A 14,025-nucleotide genomic window follows, 5' to 3' on the forward strand; every position below is an offset into this window, starting at 1 on the left:
TGCGGTGAATAAAGTTGATAAACTTTAGATAACAGGCGTTTGCACTCTTTCTATACTTAATTAATTATAAATATAAGTCTGTATGATAATAATAATAATAAAGCCATTTATTTCAAATCTCTCTTACAGTGTTTGCTATGTTTGTTAGTATATATATTTTTTTTAAATTAATTAAATTAAATTTAAGAAGGTTAGTATTATCGTTTACTTAATTAATACTAATATTATTGTAGATTTGAACCCCTTTTTGGGTAAAGGCCTCCTCCATCCTGCTCCATAGTTCTCTGTCCCTGCCTGAATTTATCCAGTCATCTCCTACGACGTCTGCTATGTCATCAGCCCACCGTCGTAATGGTCGGCCAACATTCCTTTTTCCCACTGGTCCTTTCCATCGAGTGGTTTCAATAGTCCATCTTCTGTCTTGGTACCGTGAGATGTGTCCTGCCCATGTCCACTTAAGCGAGAGTGCGTGCCTGAGAGCATCTGTGAGCTTAGTTCTTTGACGGATATTTTCGTTCCTTATTTTATGAATTCTTCTAATTTTTAACATGCTCCTTTCCATTGCTGTTTGACTGCATTTGATTCGTTGTTTTATTTTGTTCGTATATGTCCATGTTTGACAACCATACAACAAGCAAGGTAATAGACACGTATCAAATATTGTCCTTTTCATATGCAAGCTATAGTTCCCTTTTAAAATTTCTCTTAGTGCCCAGTATTTTTTCCAGGTTGTATTGATTCTTCTAGTTAATTCTTCTTCGTTGCTTGATGTTTTGAATGATATTCGCTTACCCAAGTAGATGTATTCGCTGACGTATTCTATATTGTGACCTTTTATTGCTATCGCGCGTTCGCGATTATTGGTTGATATCTTGGTTTTATTTATATTCATTTCTAGGCCAATTTTTGAGCTTTCGTCGTCCAGCGATCTCATCATTTCTTCTAGGTCTTTAGCAGTTTCAGCGATTACGGCAATATCATCAGCGAACCTTAGATGGTTTAGATATTGACCATTTATGTACACTCCCTTCTTTTTCCAGTTTAGTTTTTGAAAAATATTCTCAAGCACCACTATAAACAGCTTTGGGGAGAGAGGGTCTCCCTGTCTTACTCCTCGTTCTATGTTTATTTCGTCTCCTCTAGTTTCTAACTTAACTCTGCTCGTACTATTTGTATAAATATATTTCAAAATATTGATGTATTTAGAGTTAATATTTGATTGTCGTAGTGCATTCCAAATTGAGCAGTGGCTGATGCTGTCAAAAGCTTTGCTATAGTCAATAAAGGCCACATACAGAGACCTATTATATTCTCTGTATTTTTCTATGATCTGTTCTAGTGTCTGTATGTGGTCCACCGTGCTAAAACCTGCTCTGAATCCTGCATGTTCCCTTGGTTGCTGCCTATCAATATCGTCGGATATCCTTCTAAGAATTATTGATGAGAATAGTTTGTATGTGCTTGCCAGCAAACTTATTGGTCTATAGTTCCCAATGTCCAAGGAGTTTCCTTTTTTGAAAAGTAAAATTATGTCTGATGTACACCATTGTTTTGGCACTTCTTCTTTTTCTAGTATCATATTGAACAATTGAGTGAAATGGCGTGTTAAAATAGGTGCTCCTATTTTTAGGGCCTCATTGCAAACTCCATCTGGTCCAGGACTCTTATCATCCTTCAGCTTTCTGATTGTATCCATTACTTCCATTTGACTCGTTTGCGCTTTCACTTCAATGTCATTTTGTTGCTTGTATAATTTTTTGAAGTAGTTTGTTGCCTGGTTTATTACATCTTCTCTTGATTTTGTTTCTTGTGAATTATTTTCGAGTTTTTGAATCCATGACTTGTGTGTTGTTAAAGATTTATATGCCTTTTTGGCACTTCTAGAATTCTTGATGCTCTTTGAGATGATCTCGTATCTGTAATTATTGTAGTCCTTACGGATTGACCTATTGGTTTCTTTGTAAATTCTGCTAAGTCCATCTTTCATGTTTTTGGTTTTGTTCTTTGTTTTTAGTAGCTCCGTACGCCTTTCTATAAGTTGGATTGTGTCTTCAGTGAGAATATTACGTTGATAAGGATGTGCCCTGGATTTGTATTTTAAGCTCTCAGTCATGCCTCTTTCTAGGATATTATAATATGTTTGAATATCAATACAATTTGTTTCTATGCTTTCTGTGTATAATCGTAAATTTTTGATGTATTCTTTGATTTCTGTTTCTGTCTTGGGAATAGTAGGTGGTGTTGTGTAGGTTTTTCTGCTCTTAATTGGGTGATTTAAAAGCAAAGTTGCTCTCACTAATCTGTGGTCGGAAGCAAATTTAAATTTGTTACAAGTTTATGATGGTTTATCAGTATAAAATCTATTTCGTTTTTAGTTTTTTGGTCGGGTGATAACCATGTCCATCTACGGCTCTCTTTCTTTTTGAAGAATGTGTTCATTATTGATAATTTGTGTTGGTAAGCATAGTTTAAGAGACGTTCTCTTCTTTCGTTCCGCACTCCATAACCGTGTTTTCCCATTACTGGATAGTTATTTGTTTTTGGACAACCTATCTTTGCATTGAAATCTCCCATGACTATCACCTTTCCTTCTGTCTTAGTATGAGCATATTCAATGTCTTTGTAGAATGTTTCAATTTCTTCTTCTGTTGATCTCCCTGTCGGTGAATATGCTTGAATGATTGATAAGGAGAAACACTCAAATTTAACTTGTAATAATGCTACTCTTTCAGAAATTCCTATAAAGTTGGTGATGTTGTTTTTATATTTTTTCTTGATTATAAATCCCACTCCATGTAGTCCTTTAGTTTCGCCGATATAGCAAAAGATAAGGTCGCTGTATTCTTCGATTTTACATCCCATTTTTCGGGTTTCTGCGAGACCTACAATGTCCCAGTTAATACTTTTTAAGGCATTAGTTAATTCTAGGAATCGTTCTGTAGATGCAAGTGTTCTTACATTATAAGTGCAAATTTTGAGGGTTTGTTTTATATTTTGATCCATTTTTGTATTTATATTTGGTGGAGGGTTGTAGTCTAATTCCCCGCGAGGACAAGTCGGGTTGGGGAATGTTTCGTTTCTGTTATCTTTAAGTTCTTGATTGTATAAAGTTTTGTTCCGGTGGCTGATGACAATATCCTATGCTTTCTGAATAGTTGGCAAGTTCGCAGATGGTAGAGAGTTGCTTCTGTTCCTCATTACGTCGAAAGCATTTTTGCGATTTGCTTTTGCTAGTAATTGATGTTTGTGATGGTGTTCTATTGCCTTGGGCGAGGTTGAAGGTTCTCTTTTTCGTTTCTCGTTACCTGGTTTCCCCTTTTTGATGACTAGTTTGTCATAGTTTAAGAATGCATAGTTGCCTTTCTTCCTTTCTTCTTCCAGTTGTGGTATTAGTTTCTTTCTCGTGTCGAGGATTTCTTTCGGGTAGTCTTCAGATACATACATGTTTTTAAATTTCTTTTTATTCGCGACTATTTCGTTTTTCTTCCAGAGGTTAACGAATGACAGGAGGATTGGCCTTTCCCCACCATTGACAGTGTTATTTTTGCCAATTCTGTTGACCATATTTACGTCCCTGTCCTCGAAAGTTATATTTAGATCATCTTTAAATTTCTTTTTGATAATTTCGATGAGATTGATAGTCGATGTTTCTGTTTCTTTCACTCCGTATAAAATTAAGTTGCTTAGTCGTTTGTGTTTTTCCAGATTATATATCTTTTCCCTTAACTTCTCATTTTCTGACCTTAGTTCCTGCATTTCTATTTTAAAAGGAACTAATTTTTCATCCATTCGTGTCATAATGTCTGTATGAAACACCTACAAATTTTCTTTCTCTTCAATTTCTTTCCTTCAATATGAGCTATGGAATCCTAAAAAACCAAACAATAGATTGAGCTATGTAGTTATATTTTTTAAGTAAATGAAAAAATATTTATTAAAATTCAATTGATTGACATTCTCAAAAAAATAGCAAAATATGCATATTCTTTAAAAGCGTACTTAGGGCTGAAAATTACTTTTTTGGGAAACATACAAAATAATTCACGTAGCGCTCCTTGAAAATCGTTCAAGTCCATACTTATTATAAAAAAATGTGAACAGTGGTGAAGAAGCTGACGAAGACGAGTTACTGGTGAACTTAGTACGCGCGGCGACGAGCACACGACGCACCGCGCAGCGTGAGCGCCGACGTAACCGCCTCGCTGACAGGATGAACCGTGAGTCATGTGCAAACACTATATAAGTAGGTAATACAGGTATCATTTAATGCTTTTGCTATGACCTGCGTGGCGGCCTGTCCGGGATACACTCTACACTGCAAGCGACTGACTAAACCTATACGGGCGAGGCGAAATATCCATAGACTCGTACGTGCATAATATGTACAAATACAATAATATTTGAAAATATATAATTGGACTCTTACCTCTGTACAATATGTACATAGTAAATTATATATACTTGAAACCCACAATCGTCGCGTTACAGTCAGACCCTTGTGCCTCTCGATTTTATATATATAGATGAGATAGGGTTGGGTTTGTATATAAAAGCAAATAGCGATAATTGACAACCCTGCATCGTACCTAGACTAGTATGTGCTTGTTATTCCTACAAATGTTGTTATGAGAGATACAAAGAGAGATATTGATTTGCAGTAAACAGAACGCTGGACGGTCATCACTCGTGGTCCGGCAACCAGACTACCAACGGGTGTGTATACTTTACGCAGAACTGTTAAAATATATTATATATGTTTTTTTATTATAATAAAAAATAGAAAATATTGAAAATCTACTATAAAAATAGTAGAGGTCAGTCGTGGCGCAGGGCAATAAGCGTGCCACTTTAATTGCGACTGATGACTGATGAGGTTGCGGGTTCGATTCCCACTCGAGGTAATATATATAATATATTAATATTTGATTTCATCAACACGCAATATCTTGACACTTGACACTGGGTGCTCTCTGTCTAGTAGTAAAGTTATTTAAGCATGTTCTCATTTGTTCCAGGAGGGAGGAGGGAATACAACAGTCTTAGTCATTATGATAATTGCAACAGCTGTATACTAAGTACCTAACACAAATATCAAGAAAACCTTGAAAGAATTCAATGATTTGTCAATTACATATTGGAAAACGCATTTAAATTTATTCATTTATTTCATTACCGATATTATATAGACTCGCACAAAGGGGTTTTAGTGAATGAACTGAGTTTTATTAGAATAAAAAAATTTTAGAGATACCTATAGCCTTAAGTTCAAATATCGCAGTATCAATTTAAAAATACGTGAGAACTACACTTTAAATATGTATTTTAAAACTTCACTTAAAATAGGACAAGTTAGAAGATTTGCATTTAAAACTAAAATAGTAATTGGCAGATCGTTTATAAGTACCTACTTGAGCGCTCGGAGACGTCATTTACTCGTAGTATTTAATATGAACCTGGTAAAAACAACGATTAAATGCTAATTACCGTCTCTAGGTGTCACAGTAAAAGTAAACTAATGATAACGTAGATCTGATGATACATTAACAGTTAATACAGTATAGTAGGTATAATTCCTGTGTTTTTGCTAAAACCTTTTACCTTTTATGTGTCATTAAAAATGCGTCGGCCAGCTCATGTTGTTTTAGTAAAAATAAAAATATTGCTTTTGTGTTTTTAATAAATTGTGTACATAGAATTTAAATAATGAGTAGAGTCTAAATCTGTAAATGCTTGTATTAGTGTACGTTGAGTGTACCGACAGGCGACAGGTTTGCTGACTTCCACCTGCACCTGCACGTCGCACCTGTCATGTGGAACGACTCTTGTGTTATCTCGATTTTGTGTATTTATTGTAATTGTAAATATATCATGCATAAATAGAGAATTCATTTTGTTTTATTTATTTTTCCAAGAAACCTTTTTTATATATAATTTTTAGTGTAGACAAATGTGTTAACTTCATGGAGAGGGAACACCCCATGCACCCCGCACCGCCCGATGCTGAATGTTGCGTGGTGGACGACCAGCCAACCAACGAGAGTCGGATCCTCAAAGTAAATAGTGGGACATTACCCCACAACCAACCATCATAAAATTAGTAGCTGTAGTCAGACAGCAGCAGTCAGAGCAGTTTTCCTACTGCGCCCGGCTTTACTGATTTACATTTTTTCAAGTTGTTTGCTGTCTAGTTTCTTCCTCCTTCCTCCTTGCTACGACTGTTAGTTCCTACATTATTGTTAAAATATAACAATTTCGTTGAAGATGCAAAATAAATGAGGAAGTCTTTGGACAGATTCTATGCCAATAAAAAAAATTTAAAAATCAGAGTAGTATACTACCACAGTAATATACAATCGATATGCATTAATAAATATATTTATTATATTTAGAAACGCTTAAAATATTCAATTGGTAGGAAATCAGTGATGACATCATAGACTTCGACGATCGACGATCTTATTTATTAAGCTTCATTCTACTTATGCAAACTTTTCTTTAGCTATATCCAAGATAACAATCTTGTACATAAAGGATAAAGGATTTTTCTTTGTAATTAATATTGATGATGTCACTCATTTTAGTTACGACATTGTTCGACTCTTGTCGTTGTCGCCGCGCCGCTCCAAGCTCGCCTAGCCGCCGCCGCCTACAGTGTTAGCCGTAGGGACCACTTGCACCAATCTATGTGCAAGATATATATTTATAATCTAAATCTAGTGTGGTTTTAACTAATAAATATATAATAAGCTAGGGGGTATCTCAATATTCGTCCGGGTACAGGAAAGAAACGAGTACTAGACTGTATGAAAGATGACATTCTAGAAGAAAAGATTCTATAAGAAGCATACAGCGACTAGAGTATTATGTTGAAGCCAGGACCAGGACACAAGGACGTGACTGTAGCGACTGTGGGTTCGATCTCCACTCAAGGGATTATTATTTCTTAATTCATTTAACTTTTTGGCTCTGGCACCAAGGCAACAGTTCAGCGTTGAGTTTCGCCGCTCAAAATGCAAACACGTTCCCTCTGCCTACCCTGCTGTCAGGCCCACCATAAGCGGGCGAGCAAGGCGTGCACGGAACGCGGGCGGCACGTCCAATGGGCGGCAAATTAAATTAAGATGCTGGGGATTCCTTGTACTTGGTTACGTACTTCCACCAAATATGAGCTCCATATACATGGCCGCGCGTCTAGGATAAAGGATCAGATTATTAAAAAAAGTTGATCATCTGACATTCTCAAGTGCATCAGATTAAGGTAGGGTAAGTTAGTTACTTGCTCAATCGTGTATATTCCACTAATCTGACAACTTGAGAGTGACGCAAAAGAGGGGGAGGGGTACGAAGTTGTAAAAAAAACTTTAACGTTATCTCGACATTCTCGAGGGTGGCTAATTCTTTTTTTATTTTGGAGAGAATCATTCAAAGATTACGAAAAATATATAATCTGACGAATTCCACAAGCCGAAGTAATAAAAATGAATCGATAAAGTTTAATGTAGCTAAGGCTTGCCTATATTCCTCTCTCCGTATTTCTATTCCTCTCTGACTTTTTCTCTTTTTATTACCCCTTAACACATCGATGAAGATGATAACTTTTAAAAATACTTGAAAAAAACAGTTTTTTTTTCTTATAAGTACAAGTATTCTATTTCAAACATACACTCTTTTATTTTAATAGTTTTTTTTGAGTTCTTTAATTGATTACGATAATCAATTGGTGATCATGCAACATATTCACGCTAAATACTGAAAAAATTAAATTCATAACTTTTGGCTATAAATGCCAAATTCCATGTGATACCTTTTCGATCATTGCACAAAGATGCCCAGACCAGGGTCACTTTTGCCATTGCTGCCCTTTTAGTCGGTCACGTACACTAAAATACCTCAAAAATATATTGAACAAAGACAGAAAATCAAAATATACCTGCATTCTGTTGGACTGCACATCAGATGTTCGTCACATAGAATAAATTACAGTTCTACAGTTTTATGTTCTTTTAAATAATAAAACCGGTAATGAGATATGTGAAAATTCCGTTGGTTGATTATTACTAGCTTCATAGGCGAAGGTAAATAATTTTTTTTTTGGATTTATTTTCACAATTAAATCTGAACATTCAAAATGTATGCGGTCAATGTTATGATAATGGTTCTAATATGCCAGGAAAACAAATCAAACACCGCGCATTTCAAATCACATCCTTGGCTCATAGTCTTCATTTGGTAGGTATTTTCTTAACTTTTATTTGTTTTTTTCCCACCATAATGGAAACTATTAAATAGCCTTATTTAACAAAACTCATTTATGTAGGTAGGGCGGCATAATCAGTATTGCACGCGGGCGGTCAAACAGCTAGCGGCGGGCCTGCCTGCTGTGCGGGATACAGCGTGAAGCTGAGCTTTAAAAATACAAAGCTAAGCTTAAGTTACATCTATAAATCAACTACCGATCAATATTACCTACTCATTGTAATTTACTTGTACTTATCGATTTTACCAGTAAATTATAAAATATCATTGAATTTATACCTCTTAAAATAATTATGTCATCAGAAACGCAAATGATTAATAGAATACAGTAAATTTAAAAAACTAATAATACATTAATTGTATATAATGAATTACATAAATGCGAGTTAAAATCGATTATTTTTATAATTTTGTTATCAATTAAATATAAAAAAAATTATAATCTGTAGAGATACGACCGCCGGCCTCACCCAAGCAACCCACCATCACTAACTGTCATTAGTGTCAGTGGACAATACAGTAGGCTTGTGTCGATCGGTCAATCTCCGTGATTGATATCGTTGTGAAAACTTTCTCATACAATAATTAACCAACCGGAAACAAGATGTTTGATGGTTCTACCGATTTCTAGATCATTTAAAAATTTGTAAGAGCACTGGTACCCATAACACAAGTTAAATCTTACAATGGGTACCAGAGTTCATAAAACCAGAGTGTCATTATTTAATTGAATGCTGTAATAAATAGGATTTATTCATTGTATCTGGTGACTGTATTCATACATTTTTGGCAATAAACTTCATTTCAAACATTTCATTTCATTTCAATTTCGATCAGTTGTGCCAATGAACCGGTTCATATGATTCGTTCATTTGAATGATTGAATTGATCGATTAATAAGCGACTCGCGCTTTGCTTAGGCTGACTTTTTTTTCTTAGCACTAGTACAGACACTTGGTCCGTACACTTTGTTACTTTATTATTATATAAAATTTTCTTAATAAGGTTAAGCTTAGCTGCAGTTTCGTAGTGTAGTAGTAGTGATCCTTCGTAGTGATGCTCCTTTAAAACTAGAAATTTGCTTTAACGAAATTTGAAAAAAATCATAAATTGAGAAGTAAGAAAAGTTAACTTTGAAACATGCAGCAAAAATAGACTCTAATTCTATTATATTTAAGATATATCTTTTTCCAGTTTTCATACTGACTCTGTCGCACTCGAATGACTCTTACCTACATTATAGGCATGAGACTAATATATTATACTAATTAACATCTTGATTTTGTGGAGGTGAGCGTTAATGGCTGGAACACAATTTCGAACTAAAGCAGCCATTATTGCGTTGACTTTTCATTTTCTGAGCTCAAAGAGACCGTATGTCTGGTTATTTGTAATATTCGATCTTGAACTAAGCAGTCTAGAGAGACATAAAAACAGATGAACAACGAAATAACATAAAGATAAAGTTTTTTGTACGTAACTCTAAAATTTTACTACGTAAACGTCGAAGGCCTCGAAATTGAAAATGTTGATAAAATTGATTATTTTAATAAAATTAATAACATTTTGGTTAAATATATACATTTTAACTTGATTTTCGTTATAAATATAAAAGTACTTGTATTATTTATAATGAATTTCTTGTATTTTACTGTTTTTTTAAGTTTCATAATTATGCCGTGTTTTGCTTTTCCGAGGTTGGCAACACTGGATACAAGCCTACAATAAACTGTGACCTGACGAGTGACGACGCTTCTACTGTTATACCTATTTGAATAAGAATTTTGTAGTTTTATAAACAAAATACACAGGTAATATAAATTATAGATCTTATTTACCTCGACAAGCTTTTCGTTTAGCCATAGAGTTTAATTAGCTAATGTTGTGATAATATTCTCACTATAATCTCGATAGTTCCCTGACCTAGTTACCACGCCCTAAATTAGAGATATCGATCAATAATAAGTGCAATTGCAATTAGCATGCGCCAGTCTTAGTTGCCCCTCGAAGGTCCACACACCTGAACATTTATTTCTTTCTTCGGCAGGTTGTAATAGAAAAAATGTCAGCATATGACTCTCACGCTTACTTTACAGGAAATGGGACGTACAAGTCTATAAATCCGTTACTTTCTAGAGTGGGTGACTTCACACCGTTCTATATAACTATAGCAATCTGCTCTGTCATCCTCGGCTCTCTGCTCATCTTGAATTTCGTCTGCTGCTGTTCAAAGTATTCTGAGTACTGGCTTGATAGACACACTGGTGAGTCTACACCTCACTTATACCTATACCTTAGCTACTGTTATGTACTATAACACTCCTGTCTGATACAAGACCTAACATGACCTAAACTAAGATTAATGTTTGCTATTTATTGTCCACTATTACTATATCAGTTCATTATAATATTTGAATGACAATATCTTTAATTTAAAAGTAATCCCACCACCATGAAGATAGCCATAGATGATGATATGATATCCTTCTATTGATTAAAATTTAGATAATGTTATTCAAAATAAGAAGTTACAAGCTTCATTTTTTGAACGTCAAATCATTTACCACCAGTTTGCTAAAGTTAATGCCTTAGATCTGAGAAGAACCAGCTCAAGAAACTCAGCGGGACTTCTTTTTAAAATAAGTTTTATATAATATATTGTGTATATAAATTATTTATGATACACATCATATTACCTGTTCTGTTAATTTTTTATTGTATATTATATCTATTGTACTATATCTTAAAAAAATAAAAATACTTCCATACTCTTTACAGGGAACCGCTGGATTGTGTCAGTTTGGTCATCAACACCTCACAAGCAGCCTCCCCTCGACTTTGCTGAGCTTGAACACCAGTTCCAGCATCAATACTTTCCTTACATCAGTGAAGAGTACCAAGAGGTCCACCACCACTCCGAGATCCCCTCGTCTGTATCCCGACAGCCATTGACCTCATCCCAGGAGTATCTTGAACTACATAAGAGGGAAAGTGACATCTAAAATGGCTTTTTTAATGATATTTCCTGCTGTTGCCATTGTTTCTTTATTTGTCCTCATGGTTATTATATTAATTCTGCGTTTCGGAGCACGCTGGTGCAAGCTCCGACACTCTGCATTTGTAGAGACAGAGATATGGAATGAAGATGCTGCCTATGAGCACAAAGTTTCATATGCCTAATTATTTTTATATTATGTAATTTTTTCGTCCTGTTTTTTATTTTACTGTTTTAGTAGATACCTCATTTTTTACTTTCTATATTACTTCTAAAGTATATATATACTGAAGTAAATATAAGTATACTCATATATATGAGTGTCTAAGAAATATCTATATATATACTCTATAACTCTATCTGTCTGTCTGTATGTCTTTTACGCAATCAGGGCCAAACCGCCAATTTAATTGTGATAAAATACTCATATAGAGGTTTTGATCATGTAGATTAATAAGTATTTTAATATGTTCATCCTAATGATTAATTAGGATGAACATATTAAAATACTTATTAATTTTACACGTAATTTATTCCGCCATGTTAATAACAACCGTCGCTACGCTACCGTTGCTGGGCGACGGCTTGCTTGCTTGAAAGTTTGTTGTTTTAAGAAAACATCACCCAAAATGAGCTTGCTTAGCGGAAACATGGCGCGCGCCGGCTCGACCTTATGAAACACATAAAAACAATTTTTTAAAAAATATTGTCCCTTACATATTGTTTAAAAAAAGTCCGCGATGGTATATGTTTATCTTTGAAGGTTGAGCGAATGAATTTACTTTAAATGTATCGGGATTTTGTATTAATGTATTTTCTATAATTTGATATTCATCCTTATGAAAATAAATATAATAGTCACTTTTAGCATTTTATCAAGATTGAAATTATAGTTTACTGTATAACATTCTAATAATAAATAATTAAGGAGATGTCACTGATTCCAAATGACCTAGCCTACGAGTGGTATAGTATGAGGATGACCGACGCGAACGGGCAGTTAGTTGACTTTGATGGTTTTGTAAATTTTCATACATTTTCGAACTACTGTTAATTTTTATGTAATTATTTGCTGTTTACAATTAATTTATACTTTTCTTTGGTTCTATTAAATTAGGAATTGAACTCGAACTCTATTAAAATAGAACCAAAGTGTAGTTTCAAAAGTAGTTTTATTTTGATTAAATAATCATTTATTATATTTTTTACGAATTCTATTGAAACTTACAAATAATTTCATAAATATTGTTACAGTTTAAACAGGCGAAGCCGCGTCCGGGCCCGCTAGTATATATATATATATATATAAATTAATAAATATATATATATTTATATATAAATGTTGTAGGAACCTTTTATGTCCCAACTTCGTTTTAATCCCTAGCTTTAATAGCAAGATGGGTCCAATGCTGGTACTAAGGACTTTTATCTTATTTTCGTTTACTTTACTAGTGTCGCGTCGAATATTAAATCTTAACTTTTCAAAGCAGTCCACATCAACGCAGAAACGAACGATTTCTTCTCAGTAATCGCACATAACACTAAAAATCACGAATTACGCTGGTTCAGTTGATTTTAAGCACTTTATACACGAATATGTGAATTTTAATCACAGGGGTCTGACGTATATATATTTATTAAGTTTATTCACGCTTTGCACCATATTTTGCCCTCACTTTTAGATGTATCCTATCCTTGAATTGGTTGCCTGGAAGAGATCACTTTTAGTGATTGTGCATTTTATGTCCTAAAAATCGTTGTAATCCTTGTAAATATGCAATAAAGACTTTTTATTTTATCTTATCTTAAGACTGTGGACAAAAAGAAAGGAATAGATGCATTTATTAGAAACTTGAATCTCAAGTCAATTTGTATTGACTTAAGTGGTGTGCAATTTATTTAATGTTTTTTTATTATATAACAATTATATTTCTGGTGTATATTGTATAAAATGTATACTTTTTACTCTGTTTTTTAGTATATGACAATAATAAATTAACTATTTTTATAATAAGAGTGAACTCCACACTACTTACGTGCTTTAATTTGGTGATCCCTCCGTCCATTGATTGTCTGATTTATTTGTTTGTAATTTTAAGATAGATGTAAGAATTATCTTATTATAAATAAAGATAAACTGGATTGCACAATTAGAGAGCCACTCTCGTGTCGATGGCGATACAGTGTCTTTGATTAGTAACTGTTACCAGTTGGTATTGAATAAACTAAACATACATACATTAACATTCTATGAGTATTTTATTTTGTTTTTTTAATGTTTATATTACTATGTTTACATTCAAACATCTTGTGTATGTTAAACAGGTGAATGCCAATTAACAAAATACTAGATGTGAAATTACTTTCGGCAGCACATCTAACTGAAACCGAAATTAAGTCCATAACTTGATATGAGGCTAGTCGTGATACAGGGGCACCAAGTGGTAGTGGGTTCGACGTTCCCCACGCGTGAAAATGAAATATTTATTTAAATTTATATTTCCATTTCTTCACTCTGGTGTCGGGGTAAAGCATGGTATCGAGTTCCCGCAATGTCCCCAGAATTCGGCGAAAAGTGGAGAACGGAGTGTCTTGAAACAAGGTTCTCCCTGCCTACTCTGCTGTGTGCGGGATAAAGCGTGAAGCTGAATTAATTTAATATTCGATTCTTAATAAAAAATTGCCTTGAAAATGAAATGATGAAAATCCACATAGAAAAAAATCTTAAGCAGGGGCTATTAATATAATAAATAAATAAATAAAATATCGGGGGA

The 14,025-nt window shown here is 34.0% G+C and overlaps 3 protein-coding genes across 4 annotated transcripts in view; all 3 read left to right on the plus strand.

Annotated features, from left to right (window-relative positions):
- The window catches only part of Fhos (Formin homology 2 domain containing), a 57,748-nt gene extending 51,864 nt beyond the window's left edge, over positions 1-5,884 (plus strand). For both annotated transcript variants that reach the window (XM_085205525.1, XM_085205524.1), the window contains 3 exons: positions 4,102-4,217; positions 4,659-4,713; positions 5,016-5,884. In XM_085205525.1, the coding sequence (XP_085061651.1) occupies positions 4,102-4,217; positions 4,659-4,713; positions 5,016-5,043 (199 nt within the window). In that variant the 3' untranslated portion in view covers positions 5,044-5,884. The remainder of the gene's footprint in view (positions 1-4,101; positions 4,218-4,658; positions 4,714-5,015) is intronic.
- Positions 5,885-9,937: 4,053 nt separating this feature from the next.
- On the plus strand, positions 9,938-11,437 carry wrm1 (wurmchen 1 transmembrane protein). Its single transcript, XM_085205529.1, has 3 exons — positions 9,938-10,067; positions 10,304-10,520; positions 11,035-11,437. The coding sequence occupies exons 2-3, from the start codon at positions 10,319-10,321 to the stop codon at positions 11,256-11,258; spliced, it is 426 nt and encodes a 141-aa protein (XP_085061655.1). The 5' UTR covers positions 9,938-10,067; positions 10,304-10,318; the 3' UTR covers positions 11,259-11,437.
- On the plus strand, positions 11,260-13,500 carry wrm2 (wurmchen 2 transmembrane micropeptide). Its single transcript, XM_085205530.1, has one exon. It carries the CDS (start codon positions 11,260-11,262, stop codon positions 11,434-11,436), a length of 177 nt encoding a protein of 58 aa, XP_085061656.1. The 3' UTR covers positions 11,437-13,500.
- The last annotated feature ends 525 nt before the right edge of the window (positions 13,501-14,025 follow it).

Source organism: Heliconius melpomene, chromosome 21, assembly GCF_056956725.1.
Source record: "Heliconius melpomene rosina isolate 202511_hmr_F chromosome 21, ASM5695672v1, whole genome shotgun sequence".
NCBI classification, from domain to species: domain Eukaryota; kingdom Metazoa; phylum Arthropoda; class Insecta; order Lepidoptera; family Nymphalidae; genus Heliconius; species Heliconius melpomene.

Coding starts and splice junctions, on each gene's coding strand:
- wrm1 (XM_085205529.1), top strand. CDS start 10,319: ATGTCAGCATATGACTCTCACGCTTACTTTACAGGAAATGGGACGTAC. Junction 10,521..11,034: donor CTGGCTTGATAGACACACTG/GTGAGTCTACAC, acceptor TACTCTTTACAG/GGAACCGCTGGATTGTGTCA.
- wrm2 (XM_085205530.1), top strand. CDS start 11,260: ATGGCTTTTTTAATGATATTTCCTGCTGTTGCCATTGTTTCTTTATTT.